General features: G+C 42.4%; 1 protein-coding gene across 1 annotated transcript in view; it reads left to right on the top strand.

Moving 5' to 3' along the window:
* The first annotated feature begins 1560 nt into the window (after window positions 1-1560).
* Window positions 1561-12597, top strand: part of KCTD19 (potassium channel tetramerization domain containing 19) — a 58398-nt gene continuing 47361 nt past the window's right edge. Inside the window, exons 1-2 of the mRNA XM_034788814.1 lie at window positions 1561-1575; window positions 5516-5815. Of these exons, the coding sequence (XP_034644705.1) occupies window positions 1561-1575; window positions 5516-5815 (315 nt within the window). The remainder of the gene's footprint in view (window positions 1576-5515; window positions 5816-12597) is intronic.

A 12597-nucleotide genomic window follows, 5' to 3' on the forward strand; every position in this document is an offset into this window, starting at 1 on the left:
TCTCCATTCTGAAAACTGACCATTTATACCTACCCTTTGTTTCCTATCTTTTAACCGGTTACCAATCCATAAGAGCATCTTCCCTCTTATCCCGTGGCAGCTTACTTTGCGTAAGAGCCTTTGGTGAGGGACCTTGTCAAAGGCTTTCTGAAAATCTAAGTACACTATATCCACTGGATCCCCTTGGTCCACATGCTTGTTGACCCCCTCAAAGAATTCTAGTAGATTGGTGAGGCATAATTTCCCTTTACTAAAACCATGTTGACTCTTCCTCAGCAAATTATCTTCATCTATATGACAATATTGTTCTTTATTATAGTTTCAACCAGTTTGCTCTGTACTGAAGTCAGGCTTACAGGCCTGTAATTGCCGGGATCACCTCTGGAGCCCTTTTTAAAAATTGGCATCACATAAGCTATCCTCCAGTCATCTGGTACAGAAGCTGATTTAAATGATAGGTTACAGACTACAGTTAATAGTTCTGCAATTTCACATTTAAGTTCCTTCAGAACTCTTGGGTGAATCCCATCTGGTCCTGGTGACTTACTGCTGTTTAATTTATCAGTTTGTTCCAAAACCTCCTCTAATGATACCTCAATTTGGGATAGTTCCTCAGATCTGTCACCTAAAAAGAATGGCTCAGGTTTGGGAATCTCCCTCACATCCTCAGCCGTGAAAACCAATGCAAAGAATTCATGTAGTTTCTCCGCAATGGCCTTATCGTCCTTTAGCACCTCGATCGTCCAGTGGCCCCACTGGTTGTTTAGCAGGCTTCCTGCTGTTACTTTTTGAGTCTTTGGCTCACTGTTCCTCAAATTCTTTTTTGGCCTTCCTAATTGTATTTTTACATTTCATTTGCCAGTGTTTATGCTCCTTTCTATTTTCCTCACTAGGATTTAACTTCCACTTTTTAAAGAATGCCTTTTTGCCTCACTGCTTCTTTTACTTTGTTGTTTAGCCACAGTGGCTCTTTTTTGGTTCTCTTACTATGTTTTTTAATTTGGGGTATACATTTAATTTGAGCCTCTATTATGGTGTCTTTAAAAAGTTTCCATGCAGCTTGCAGAGATTTCACTTTTGGCACTGTACCCTTTAATTTCTGTTTAACTAACCTCCTCATTTTTGTGTAGTTCCCCCTTCTGAAATGAAATGCTACCGTGTTGGTTTCATTACTTCACTTCCTATTTCTGTGAAGACGAGGCCTGAGTGTTGCGTTCACTGATGCAGAGCAGTTCACGTAATTGTCATTTTACAGGCAGGGAGCTTGGAGCACTGAAGCCACACAGCTGGAGAGTGGAAGAGCCAGGTGTGGAGCCCAGCGTTCCTGTTGGAGTTGATTGGGCTGTCCTCAAACAGTTTTGTTCCTTTCTTTCTGAGACTTCCTGACTCCAGAGATTTCAGGCTGCAGGATGGTCCATTGGAGAGCCACTGAAGCCAGATGCAGTTTAGAGGAGCCCAGGTTCAAGTTCATTGTTTGCTGCAGTTTACTGTGTGGCTGTTTCAGGCTGGACCTTTAAATAGTGATACTGTGTTGGAAGTGCGTAGATGTTAAAATCCGTGATGCATTTTGTGAGAGTAAGAGTTCATTAGTTTGCCCTGGAGTAATTATGTAGTGCACTCTGTGCCTGTCTGTTAGCTGTTGCTCTCCTCCCCAGAGGCGGCTGCAATTCCATGACACTTTATGTGTATAAAATGAAATGATATGTAATTATAAAATATTACTACAGCATACTCTTCTTCAGTGGGACACACTATATCAGGATAGCTGTTTTATTAGGACATTTTAGATTGAAGTGTAAATGGCTGCTGTCAGGTGGGTCTTTGATATAGAGACAATCACAAACTTTGTTAAATGGGTGGAGCAACTAAATGCTGCTTCATGTAGTGATAACTGGAAACATTAGGAAGCCATTGCCCAAGACAATGGGCTATATTACAAGGCCAATCAGAAACTAAGGCTATGTCTACACTGGCACTTTTGACCGTATAACTTTAGTCAGTCGGGATGGGAAAAATAACACACTCCGGGCTGACAAAAGTTTCACCAACAAAAGTACTGGTGTGACCAGCACTATGTTGGCAGGAGATGCTCTCCTGCTGACATAGTACCACCACTCGTTAGGGGTTTGTTAATTATGCTGGCAGGAGAGCTCTCTCCTGTAGTGTAGACATAGTGTTAGCCTTGTTGTCTACCTGTTGTCCTGTGTTTCCTGGGACTAATTACAAACACAGAGGTGAGGGGATTGGTTGGCCGCAGCTGTGTGTATCTGTGTGTGGTAGAAGCAGAAACTGAACAGGAAGTGAGAGAGCAGTCATGAGTATGGACCAGACGTGAAGCAGAGATATGGAGCTCTTTAGGGAACAGAACGGACTGGAGAGGCAGGCTTTGAAACTGTGAGCAAGGAAACTGCCTGTGTAGTTTTTTCCCCATTGTGTTCAAGGAAACAGAACTTTATATTTGGCAAATAAACAGGATAGCACCAAAGAAATACCTGACTTATATAATCAATTTCTTCTCCTCATGGAAACCATCTGGCAAGGCCTCAGATATTGGCTAACTGCTCAGGCCAAAAGGGGCAACAATAGGAAAACGACTCAGGGCTTGTCTACACTTAAAACGCTGCAGTAGCCTGCTGTAGCACATACGCATTGGCTACACTGATGGGAGGGCTTCTTCCGTCGGTGTACATTATCCAACTCCCTGAGAGGCAGTAGCTAGGACAACAGAAGAATTTTTCCATGAACCTAGTGCTGGTCTACACCAGGGATTAGCTGGGTATAACTGCCTCTCTCAGGTGTATGGATTTTTCACATCCCTGAGAGACGTAGCTATACCAAAGTAAATTTCTAGTGTAGACTAGACCTTTGGCTAATGATCATGTATAGTTATGACTGTTGCTTAATTTGGATCGTATTTAGCATAACTTTAGCAAGCAGTATACCAGTGAGTGTCACGGCATTAAATAGATATGAAGTTGTAAGCTCTTACCCTGCCACCCTTATCTAAGGCCTCAGTGTCTGTGGCTTTGGTCAGGGATGATTTTTCTACTGGTGTCTAGCCAAATAAATCTATATTATGGAACTTTTGTGACCTGTTTGCAATCTTTTGTAAGCCAGCCGGGCTTTCAAGCCCTGGAGCCTTTTTCTTCTCTTGACTGTTTTCTCATTCCTTTAAATTCCTGCAATTCCTTATTCTTTAAAAAGCCAAAAACACCAGGGAATTCGGCACCAAAAAGTATGTTGAGAGAACTTTTAACAATGTAAGGTTTGGGTGCCATATCAAAGTGAAGGATGCATGCACAAAACTTTGCAAACTAAGGGCAGGTCTACACTTAAAATGCTGCAGCTGTCCTGCTTATTCCTAGGGGAATTCTGTGCCGCTGTGCAAGTGTAGAATTAATATCCCCCACAGATTCCCCCTTCCCCCGCAGAATAATTTATTCTGCGGGGGAGGCAAAGGGAAGCAACGGAAGGAGTCATGCTGCAATTGCACCTTTCGCCCACTAGAGGCTGATGTGTTGTCAGAAGAGAGAGCAGCTGGCTCAGAGGCTGGTGCAGCCAGCCACAGAGAGTGAGGGGGCAGAGGCTGCCTTCAACACAGTGCCCTGCCCGCATGGCTAGGTGAGGAGTCATGGGATATGCGGGGGATGGACAAAGCAGGGCACATGAGCTGCTGGGAGGTCACAAAGACTGGGATTCAGAAGGGCTAGTGGGGGAACAGACTGGGGAGAGGCACAGGACCTAGTGGGGTGACAATGTTGAGACAGGAGCTGAATGGGAGTGGCAGTGCAGGGCCACATGGGGACATGTGCAGCTATGCCTGGCTGAATCGCTAATGGAGGTGCAGGGACACACGGGGATAGGGTCAGATGTGCCTGACTGAATGGGAAAGGCTAGGGGTCAGAATTTTGAATTTTTGGTGCAGAATTTCCCCGGGAATAGCTGCTGTAGAGCTTCAGGGAAGACGCTACCTATGCCTACAGGAGGGATTCTCCCATTGGTGTAGGTATTCCACCTCCCCGAGAGGCATTAGCTACGTTGTCAAGAGAAGCGCTCCCATTGACTTAGCGCTGTCTACACTGGGGGTTAGGTTGGTTTAATTGTGTTGCGCCGGGATGTGTGGATTTTTCACACCCCAAGTGACGTAGTTATACCAACCTAATTTCATAGTCTAGACCGGGTCTAACTTTAGTCTTTCTTGATTAAAGAAATTTGTCATATGGATATAAATGTATAAATATATAAATTTTCACCTGAAATGTCTAGATAAAATGATCTTAAGGTATTAGTTAACGTTAAGAGTATGAGAAATTAGAGTAAAAACTTTACAGGGATGTTGTAATTATCTCAAAAACAAGCATTAAAGCCCAGGTACTTCAGGGTTAAGGTTCACCTTAAAAGAAGTCCAAACGTATTAACACAAGGGTAGGCAACCTATGGCACGCATGCCAAAGGCGGCACACGAGCTGATTTTCAGTGGCACTCACACTGCCCGGGTCCTGGCCACCGGTCCGGGGGGCTCTGCATTTTAATTTAATTTTAAATGAAGCTTCTTAAACATTGTTAAAACCTTATTTACTTTACATACAACAATAGTTTAGTTCTATATTATAGACTTATAGAAAGAGACCTTCTAAAAACGTTAAAATGTATTACTGGCACGCGGATCCTTAAATTAGAGTGAATAAATGAAGACTCGGCACAACACTTCTGAAAGGTTGCTGATCCCTGTGTTAACCTATGGAAATTCACTATTAGGGCACCCAGGCAATCTCCCCGTCCCCCCCTTATGAAATCATCAGAACTGTGACTGGACCTTCCATAATAATAGTTAATATATGCATTTCTAGATAGCAACAACATATTTTTCTGTGATAGTTGTAAGATGCATGAATGTGTTATTCAGAGTTGTTTAGGATAATACCTTATTAGCACTGTTCTATTTGGATTTTACTGCTATGTGTTTTCTGCTACTACAGACACTGGGGCCAGGCTGCTCTCACATTAGTATAAATCACTGAACTTCACTGAAGCCAACTGAGTTACAGTTCTGTCAAACATCCGTGTAAGTGGTTATAGTCAGACCCATTGTTGTCAACCATGTAAGTACTTACTAGCTGCTCAATTTTATTTGAGCATCTACAAATGATATTATTCTTTACATTTTACTTTTCATTCAGTGATAACACACTCACTATGCATTTTGGACCTGACTTTCAAAAGTTTAGACGTATTGTATGCACAAAAATGCATATGTGTTTGCCTAATTTGCATGCGCAGTTACCATATTTGTGTGAAATATGGTGATTATATGCACAAGTGATTGTGTAGGTAATGTAATTGGTCATATGCATACTTGTTTCATCAGGCCCAAAATGTGTAGTAAGTGTGCTGCCACTAAATGGAAAATCAAATGTAAAGACCAATGGCATTTTGAAATAAATTATTATAAGACACTGCTTCAGAACCTACCCGTTCACTCCAGCCTATTGAGATGATTTTCTTTTTCAATTAGAAGGAACCAGAGACAGTTAATGAAGCCACAGAAGAGGACTCAATTCATTTTAATGTTGGTGGCTGGCATTTCTCTATTCCGAAAAGTAAAATTGCTCAGTTTCCAGAATCCCTGCTTTGGAAAGAATCTTCTACCCTGGTTCCATCTGAAAACCCAAGACTATTCATCGACAGAGATGGATTCACATTTAGACACGTCCATTATTATCTACATACCTCAAAGTTGTCTTTTTCCAGCTGTGCTGAATTGAATTTGTTGTATGAACAAGCATTAATTTTGAAGCTGACACCTTTATTGCAGGTACAGTGTGATGTTATGTATTACTTTTATACAGCTTTTGTTCATTCATAAATAATAATGATCATATAAAGATTTCAGAATATGTGTGAATATATAGATGCTTGGAATGGATTCCTAACAATTAATTTCCATGTACACTCATTCATTATGGGCTGCTGAGTACAGAAATAAATCCCAAATATGACATTTAACCTTTCCATCAGAGGCCATTGAAAGGTTACTCATATTAAAACCACAGATTCATAGAAACATAGGGCTGGAAGGGTTCTTAAGAGGTCATCTAGTCTAGGCCCTGCAGGACCAAGTAAATCTTGATCATCCCTAACAGATGTTTGTCCAACCTGTTCTTAAAAACCCCCAGTGAGTGTGTGATGGTTCTCAGGGTACCCAGGACTGTGAATCACCTGGTTGCTCTCTGCATCTATCTTGAGAGACTCTTGCTTTTGCTTAACTGGGTATCAGCTCCCTGACACCATCAGCTTAGCCACTTACATGCTTTCCTCTGGACTCTGCCAGCCTTTAGCTTGTCTTGCAGGTTAGCAGTAGGTGCACCTCAGTCCCCAAGCCCCTTTGAAGCATTCCTCTGTAGCACCCAGCCCTTTTTCCATTGAACACTGATAGAAATACCAGGTCTGCTGTACCTAAGGGAACAGTGTACCCACCAGCTTGTGTTATTCAACTCAGAAGCAGAAGTACCTTGCTTAATATCACAGCACTTAACTATATTATAGTGAAAACAAGGAGAAGTTTATTACCAAAGATTCAAGTTATAATGAGTAAGGATATTGGAAACAAAATTATAACATGCTTTCTAGAGACTAAACTTAACCAACAGATTAACCTCCTGTCTAAAGAAATTTATCTCACCCAGTGTCTTTTGCTGCATCTTCAGCCAAGGTTGGCTGAGGTCCCGTTTTCATGAGTGTAAATTCACTGCCCATTTACTTCCTGCGTGCAGGATAAGGGGCTGTCTTGTTTGCCTTCTTATATCCCTAAAGTTCATTGTATGTACTGTAGTTAGTTTCTCTTTTGTGCTTTGTTGACTTCTAACCTCTTTGATAACTTCATATGTAAATAGGCATCTATTATATCAGCTTACAATGCTTAATTTAACTCTGACAGAGAGATAGATAAATAAACATCTTTTGTCTGACAGAAAACCTGTTTCTTCACCTCTGCTGGTGACTTATACCTTGACACAGAATCTAAGAACACGTTTTCAGTGTATATACCTAATTCCTTACATAGTATCTGTCTATGCAGTGTTGTTGTGCTGTGTTGGTCTCAGGATATTAGAGAGACAAGGTGGGTGAGGTAATATGTAATATGTTCTATTGGACCAACTTCTGTATGTAAGTTTCTGCGCTTACATATAGCTCTCCAGACCTAAAGAAGAGGTCTGTGTAAGCTCGAAAGCTTGTCTCTTTCACCAACAGAAGTTCGTCTAATACAGTGGTTCCCAAACTTTAACAGCCCGCGAACCCCTTTCTCTAAATTGTGAAATCTTGTGAACCCCCTTCTAAAAATGAATATTTCCAGGGTTTTAAATTTAAATTTCCTCAGTGTGATGGATGCGCTTGCTTTGCTCTGCATAGTTCTTTGAAGTCCGGAACCTTTGGAGAAAGATAGTCTTAGGTCTGGTTCAGCATCAAGTCTGTTTCTGTATTTGGTTTTCAGATGTGCATACGAGGAAAACGCTTTCTCGCATAAGTATGTTGTTGAAAATGGTAACAAAACTGCAGCAGCTTTTTCTGCCAGAAGGGGGTACTCGTTTCTTAAACTCAGCCAAAAGTTGATCAATGACAGATTTCTGAAACTCCTTCTCAGTTCGTAATTACAGGAGATCTCAATCAATTTCTCTTTTTCCTCAGTGTTCAATATCTGTGTTGAGAAAGTGGTATCATCAAAAGGGTTGCGAATCCAGTCATTTTCGCCTGATATAGCTGGAAAGTAATCACTGAATGTTGTGCAAAGTCCTTTTAGGTGTGCAGTTATATTGGTTTTAGTGCACGGATCCAACTGAAGTTTATGTTCTGCCAGGAAGTCATGAAGATTACTGAAACACTCAGTTTGATTGTTTTCCAAACAACTTTCCCAGAACTGCAACTTCTTTATCATGGATTCAACTCGGTCTTGCACATTGAAAACCGTTATATTGAGACCTTGAAGAGATAAATTTAGGTAATTAATTCTTGAGAAAATATCTGCTAAATAAGCTAGGCTCTGGAGCCAGACATTATTTTCCATACAGCTGGCAAGGTGGAAAGGGTGGCTGTTGAAAAAAACTAGGATTTCTGTTCTAAGCTCAAACAAGCGCACCAGGATTTTGCCCCATGAGAGCCATCTAACTTCAGTATGGGTCAACAGACAATCGTGTATACTACACATTTATTCACAAAGTACGTGAAATATTCTGGAATTTGTTGCTTGTGATTTTATGAAATTCACTATTTTCACTGCATTGTCCAGCACTTCCTTCAGTCCCTCAGGCATGTGTTTTGTTGCGAGGGCTTGTCTATGGATGCTGCAATGAGTCCAAGAGACTTTTGATGCCACCTTTTTTGTTCGAGCTACAAATCCAGTATACTTCCCCGTCATTGATGTGGCCCCATCAGTGCAGATGCCTAGGCAACGAGACTAATCTATTTCCTTTTCTTGAAAATATGCATTAGTCAGATTGAAGATATCTTCTCCAGTTGTACGTTCTTCCAGTGGTTGGCAAAACAACAAGTCTTCTTCAACCAGACCTTCATTCACATAACGTACAAACAGTAGCAAAATAGCTAGATTAGCTACATCACTTGATTCATCCAACTGTATAGCATAATATGGACTATTTTTCACTCTCTGTACAATTATGGTCTCTACGTTATTTGACATGTCATTAATTCTTCGTGACAACGTATTATTGGACAAAGGTACCATGTCAGTCCTTTTTGCAGCCTTTTCTCCGAGCATGCAATGAACTATGTCTTTTATACATGGACCAATCAAGCTCTCTGCTATGGTATGGGCTTCTGATGCTTTTGCTACTCGGTAGCTCACGCGGTATGATGCTTCAAGTGCATTTTCATTATCAGTACTTGCTTTGGATATAAAACTGGTAATGTCACTTTTCCTCTCAGCTAATTTTCGCTTGAAAAAGTCAACAGGCTTGTCAAGTTGTGCAGGATGCCTAGTTTCTAAATGGCGCAGAAGTAGAGAAGATTTGAGGCTGCTGTTTGCTAGAACATCACCACAAATCACACACAGTGGTTTTGGACATTCTTGATCACCAATGCATGTAAAGCCATATTTTATATAATCATCATCATATTTTCTTTTCTTTGTAAGTGACTTTCCAGGACCATCATGATGATTAGACGTGATCTTCCACAGTGTGGACTTGAGGAAACACTAGCTGATTCTTGCATCTTTACACTTTCCTTTTTCAGCCACTTATCCATTGAACTTGTGTACAAAAGTTCTAATAAAAACAACACAGAGAGACTGCTAACAACCAACAAACTAGAAAATGAGAAGATTCACTCAAGTCTCACTGAAGCAAAACAGCACTCCAGAGAGAGTGACAATTACAGAGGCACCTTAACACTGCTACACTGGCTACAACGTGCTTCCGGCTGGTTTGGCTCCCAAACAGCTTTTCTTCCGCCACGAGATTGCTCCCTAGGAGGGTGTCCTGCGAGGTACAAATTAGCTTGGACCACCCCCCACGTACAGCATTGCTCCTGCTCACTCTGCCCTCCCTGCCAACTTCCCCTGTCTGACAAGGACAGGAGTCCGAGCTGCCACCTGCAGGTCTGGGGGTTTCAGCTGCCACCCTGCCCGCCACAGGGCTCAGGCTACTGGCCCTGTGCTAGGGCCTGGGCTGCCGGATCCACACTCCCTGGGGCTCCTGCTGCTGGACGCCAGAGCGCTGGGGCTCGGGCTGCCGGCTCCCCCGCTGACAGGGGCAGGGCTCGGGCTGCCGGCCCCAACTGCCCGGCCCCGTTCTCCCTGAGGCTCGGGGCTGCCAGCTCCGCCGGAGCGCTGGGGCTCGGGCTGCCGGCTGCCCGGCAGACAGGGGTCAGGGCTCGAGCTGCCAGCCCCAACTGCCCGGCCCCGCTTTCCCTGGGGCTTGGGCTGCCGGCTCCCCCGCTGAGAGGGGCAGGGCTTGGGCTGCCAGCCCCAACTGTACGTCCCTGCTCTCCCTGGGGCTCTGGTTGTCTGCCCTGCAACCAGGTCCCACCTGCTGCCTCCAATGCTGGGGTCCTCTGGCTGCCATTAATGAATTTTTTCTTGCGAACCCCCTGTAACGTTCTGCAAACCCCCAGGGGTTCGCGAACCCCAGTTTGGGAACCAGTGGTCTAATAGAAGATATTACCTCACCCACCTTGTCTCTTTAATATACTGGGACAAACACGGTTACAACAACACTGCATATATGATTTCTGTGTCTTATCTTCACGTACTCGTGCAATGTCATCTTCTGTGTCCTCTTCCTCCTCCTTGTTATCATCACTTTCTTCAACTTCCCCTACCTCAAGAATAGACTGGCCACCCAAGAGGAGTCACAAAAACATGTAATCACTTTATGGGACACAAGCTAGTGCCTCTTCCTCCCTGACATTTAGCTGGGATGAGCAAGTATATCTGAGCATAATTTCAGTGCTACATATATCATTGAGAGAAATTGATTTACCACCTCAGTCTTGTATATTGTAATAGTTGATACATTTTCTTCTCCTGTTCTATCTAACAGTTTAGAGTAGAGGTTGTCAGCCTGTGGTCCCTGCAGTCTAAGGGATCCACAAAAAGTGACTATGAAAATAAAGTTTCAGATCCCAGAAAAGGCATTCCATTTTTCTGATCAATCAAAAGTAAATGAATACCCCCATCTATCAGGTCAAAACCCAGACGTGTTGTCATTACCATAGAAGCCCACAGGTTAGCGCCCTTTCTCATGTGGTGTCAAATACCACGCAAAGCAAGTGCAACATTTATAGTTGAATTCTGTTCAGTCAGTTTTCAGTCTAAGACTCTATGGTAGGGGTCTGCGGACCACAAGTTGTATTTCCAAAGGTGCTTCACCTCCATTTGAAATATTTTAGGGGTCCGCAAATGAAAAAAGGTTGAAAACCACTGGTTCAGAGAAAGGGATATGGTGGAATTTGACAGGCACTAATAATATTTGTCTCTCTGAAGCAGATTGATCATGTAAGACAGTGAACTCATAAGCATCATCAAGATGTAGAATATGGTTTTTGGGTTTTTTTTTAAAAGGTTGCCAGATGGCTTACAAATGAATGTGGAACCTCTCCATCGGTTGCATTTGAGAGAAAACTGTAATGAGTCCATAAAAAGTTCCAAAACATGGCCTTTTTCTGCAGTGTTTTAACCCAGTACTAATTCAGACCACTGGCAAGTCAATACCTCACTGAGTGGTTTCATGCTTACTTTTTGTTACTTTTCCAAAGAAATGCTTCTAGCAGTTAGGGTGGTATTTTCCTTCTGAGGCTATAAGGTTACTTACACCAGCTACACATACACAGAGCTCATGTTCATACTCTGGTGCCTCATGTATTTGTTTGTTCATTTTGAATGTTGTTGGACTGAGGTTCACTTACTCAGCAGATGGGTGTAATGAATATTTATTAAGGCAAAACACTCAGAGTAGCGATCAATTACACTCACAAGTGAGAAGCTTAACAGGACGATCTCATCACAGTCGCGTCCAGCACCAGACAATACAGCATCAGCTTCTCTTTGTTACACAAACTTATTTATAACTTTATCTTTTCTTATACATACCTATTAGTCTCTCATTTCCCTGTTAACTCTCCTCCTCTCTCAGTACAAGATTAGTGTTAGTCCAAACTGGTCTTTTCTAGTTTTATAGTTACTGTATCTTTTCTTGTTCTCATAAACACGATTACTCTGTAATTTCTTACACATGCGCAACACTAAACATGATTAGTCTGCATTTTCTTAATGTACATAGTTCTACTTAGGCTTATGTTGTTAAATGTTATCAGAACAGATGCATAAAATCCAAAGCAGGCTTCTGTTAGGCCTTCATTCTCAACAGTTTTTACAGAAGAAAGTTTTTTTGTTTGGCACTTCTACCCTGGCAGAAAATGCAAAGACTCCAGTACACTGGGGGAAACTTGCTCTGAAGTACTGTCAAGGTTTTGATGATTGTAACACAAGATTGGGTTTGCAGTTCACCCTTACTGGGGGATGAAGTACCTGCAATGGATTTCCAAGTCTGCTAATTTTACCTTTATCTGTGCACGTTGCATAATGGTTTTTATGCCAAAGTAATGATTGCCTGCATTCAGATTGAAGAGCTGACAGAAGTTTATCAGTTGCATCCCTGTTTTGGAAACCCCGGAGTTTCTGTCTTGCATTGGTTGCCTCTTGTATTATAGCCAATCACTGTTCATTAGAAGCAACAACGCTGTCCCTTTTCACTTGTTGTTGGCAAATAATGCATTGTTCATAAGATACAATTCAGGAGTGCTTCATAGAATCATAAAATATCAGGGTTGGAAGAGATCTCTGAAGGTCATCTAGTCCAACCCCCTGCTCAAAGCAGGACCAACCCCAACTAAATCATCCCAGCCAGGGCTTTGTCAAGCCGGGCCTTAAAAACCTCTAAGGAAGGAGATTCCACCATCTCCCTAGGTAACCCATTCCAGTGCTTCACCATCCTCCAAGTGAAAAAGTTTTTCCTAATATCCAACCTAAACCTCCCCCACAGCAACTTGAGACCATTGCTTCTTGTTCTGTCATCTGGTACC

The sequence above is a fragment of the Trachemys scripta genome, chromosome 13 (genome assembly GCF_013100865.1).
Source record: "Trachemys scripta elegans isolate TJP31775 chromosome 13, CAS_Tse_1.0, whole genome shotgun sequence".
Taxonomy (NCBI): domain Eukaryota; kingdom Metazoa; phylum Chordata; order Testudines; family Emydidae; genus Trachemys; species Trachemys scripta.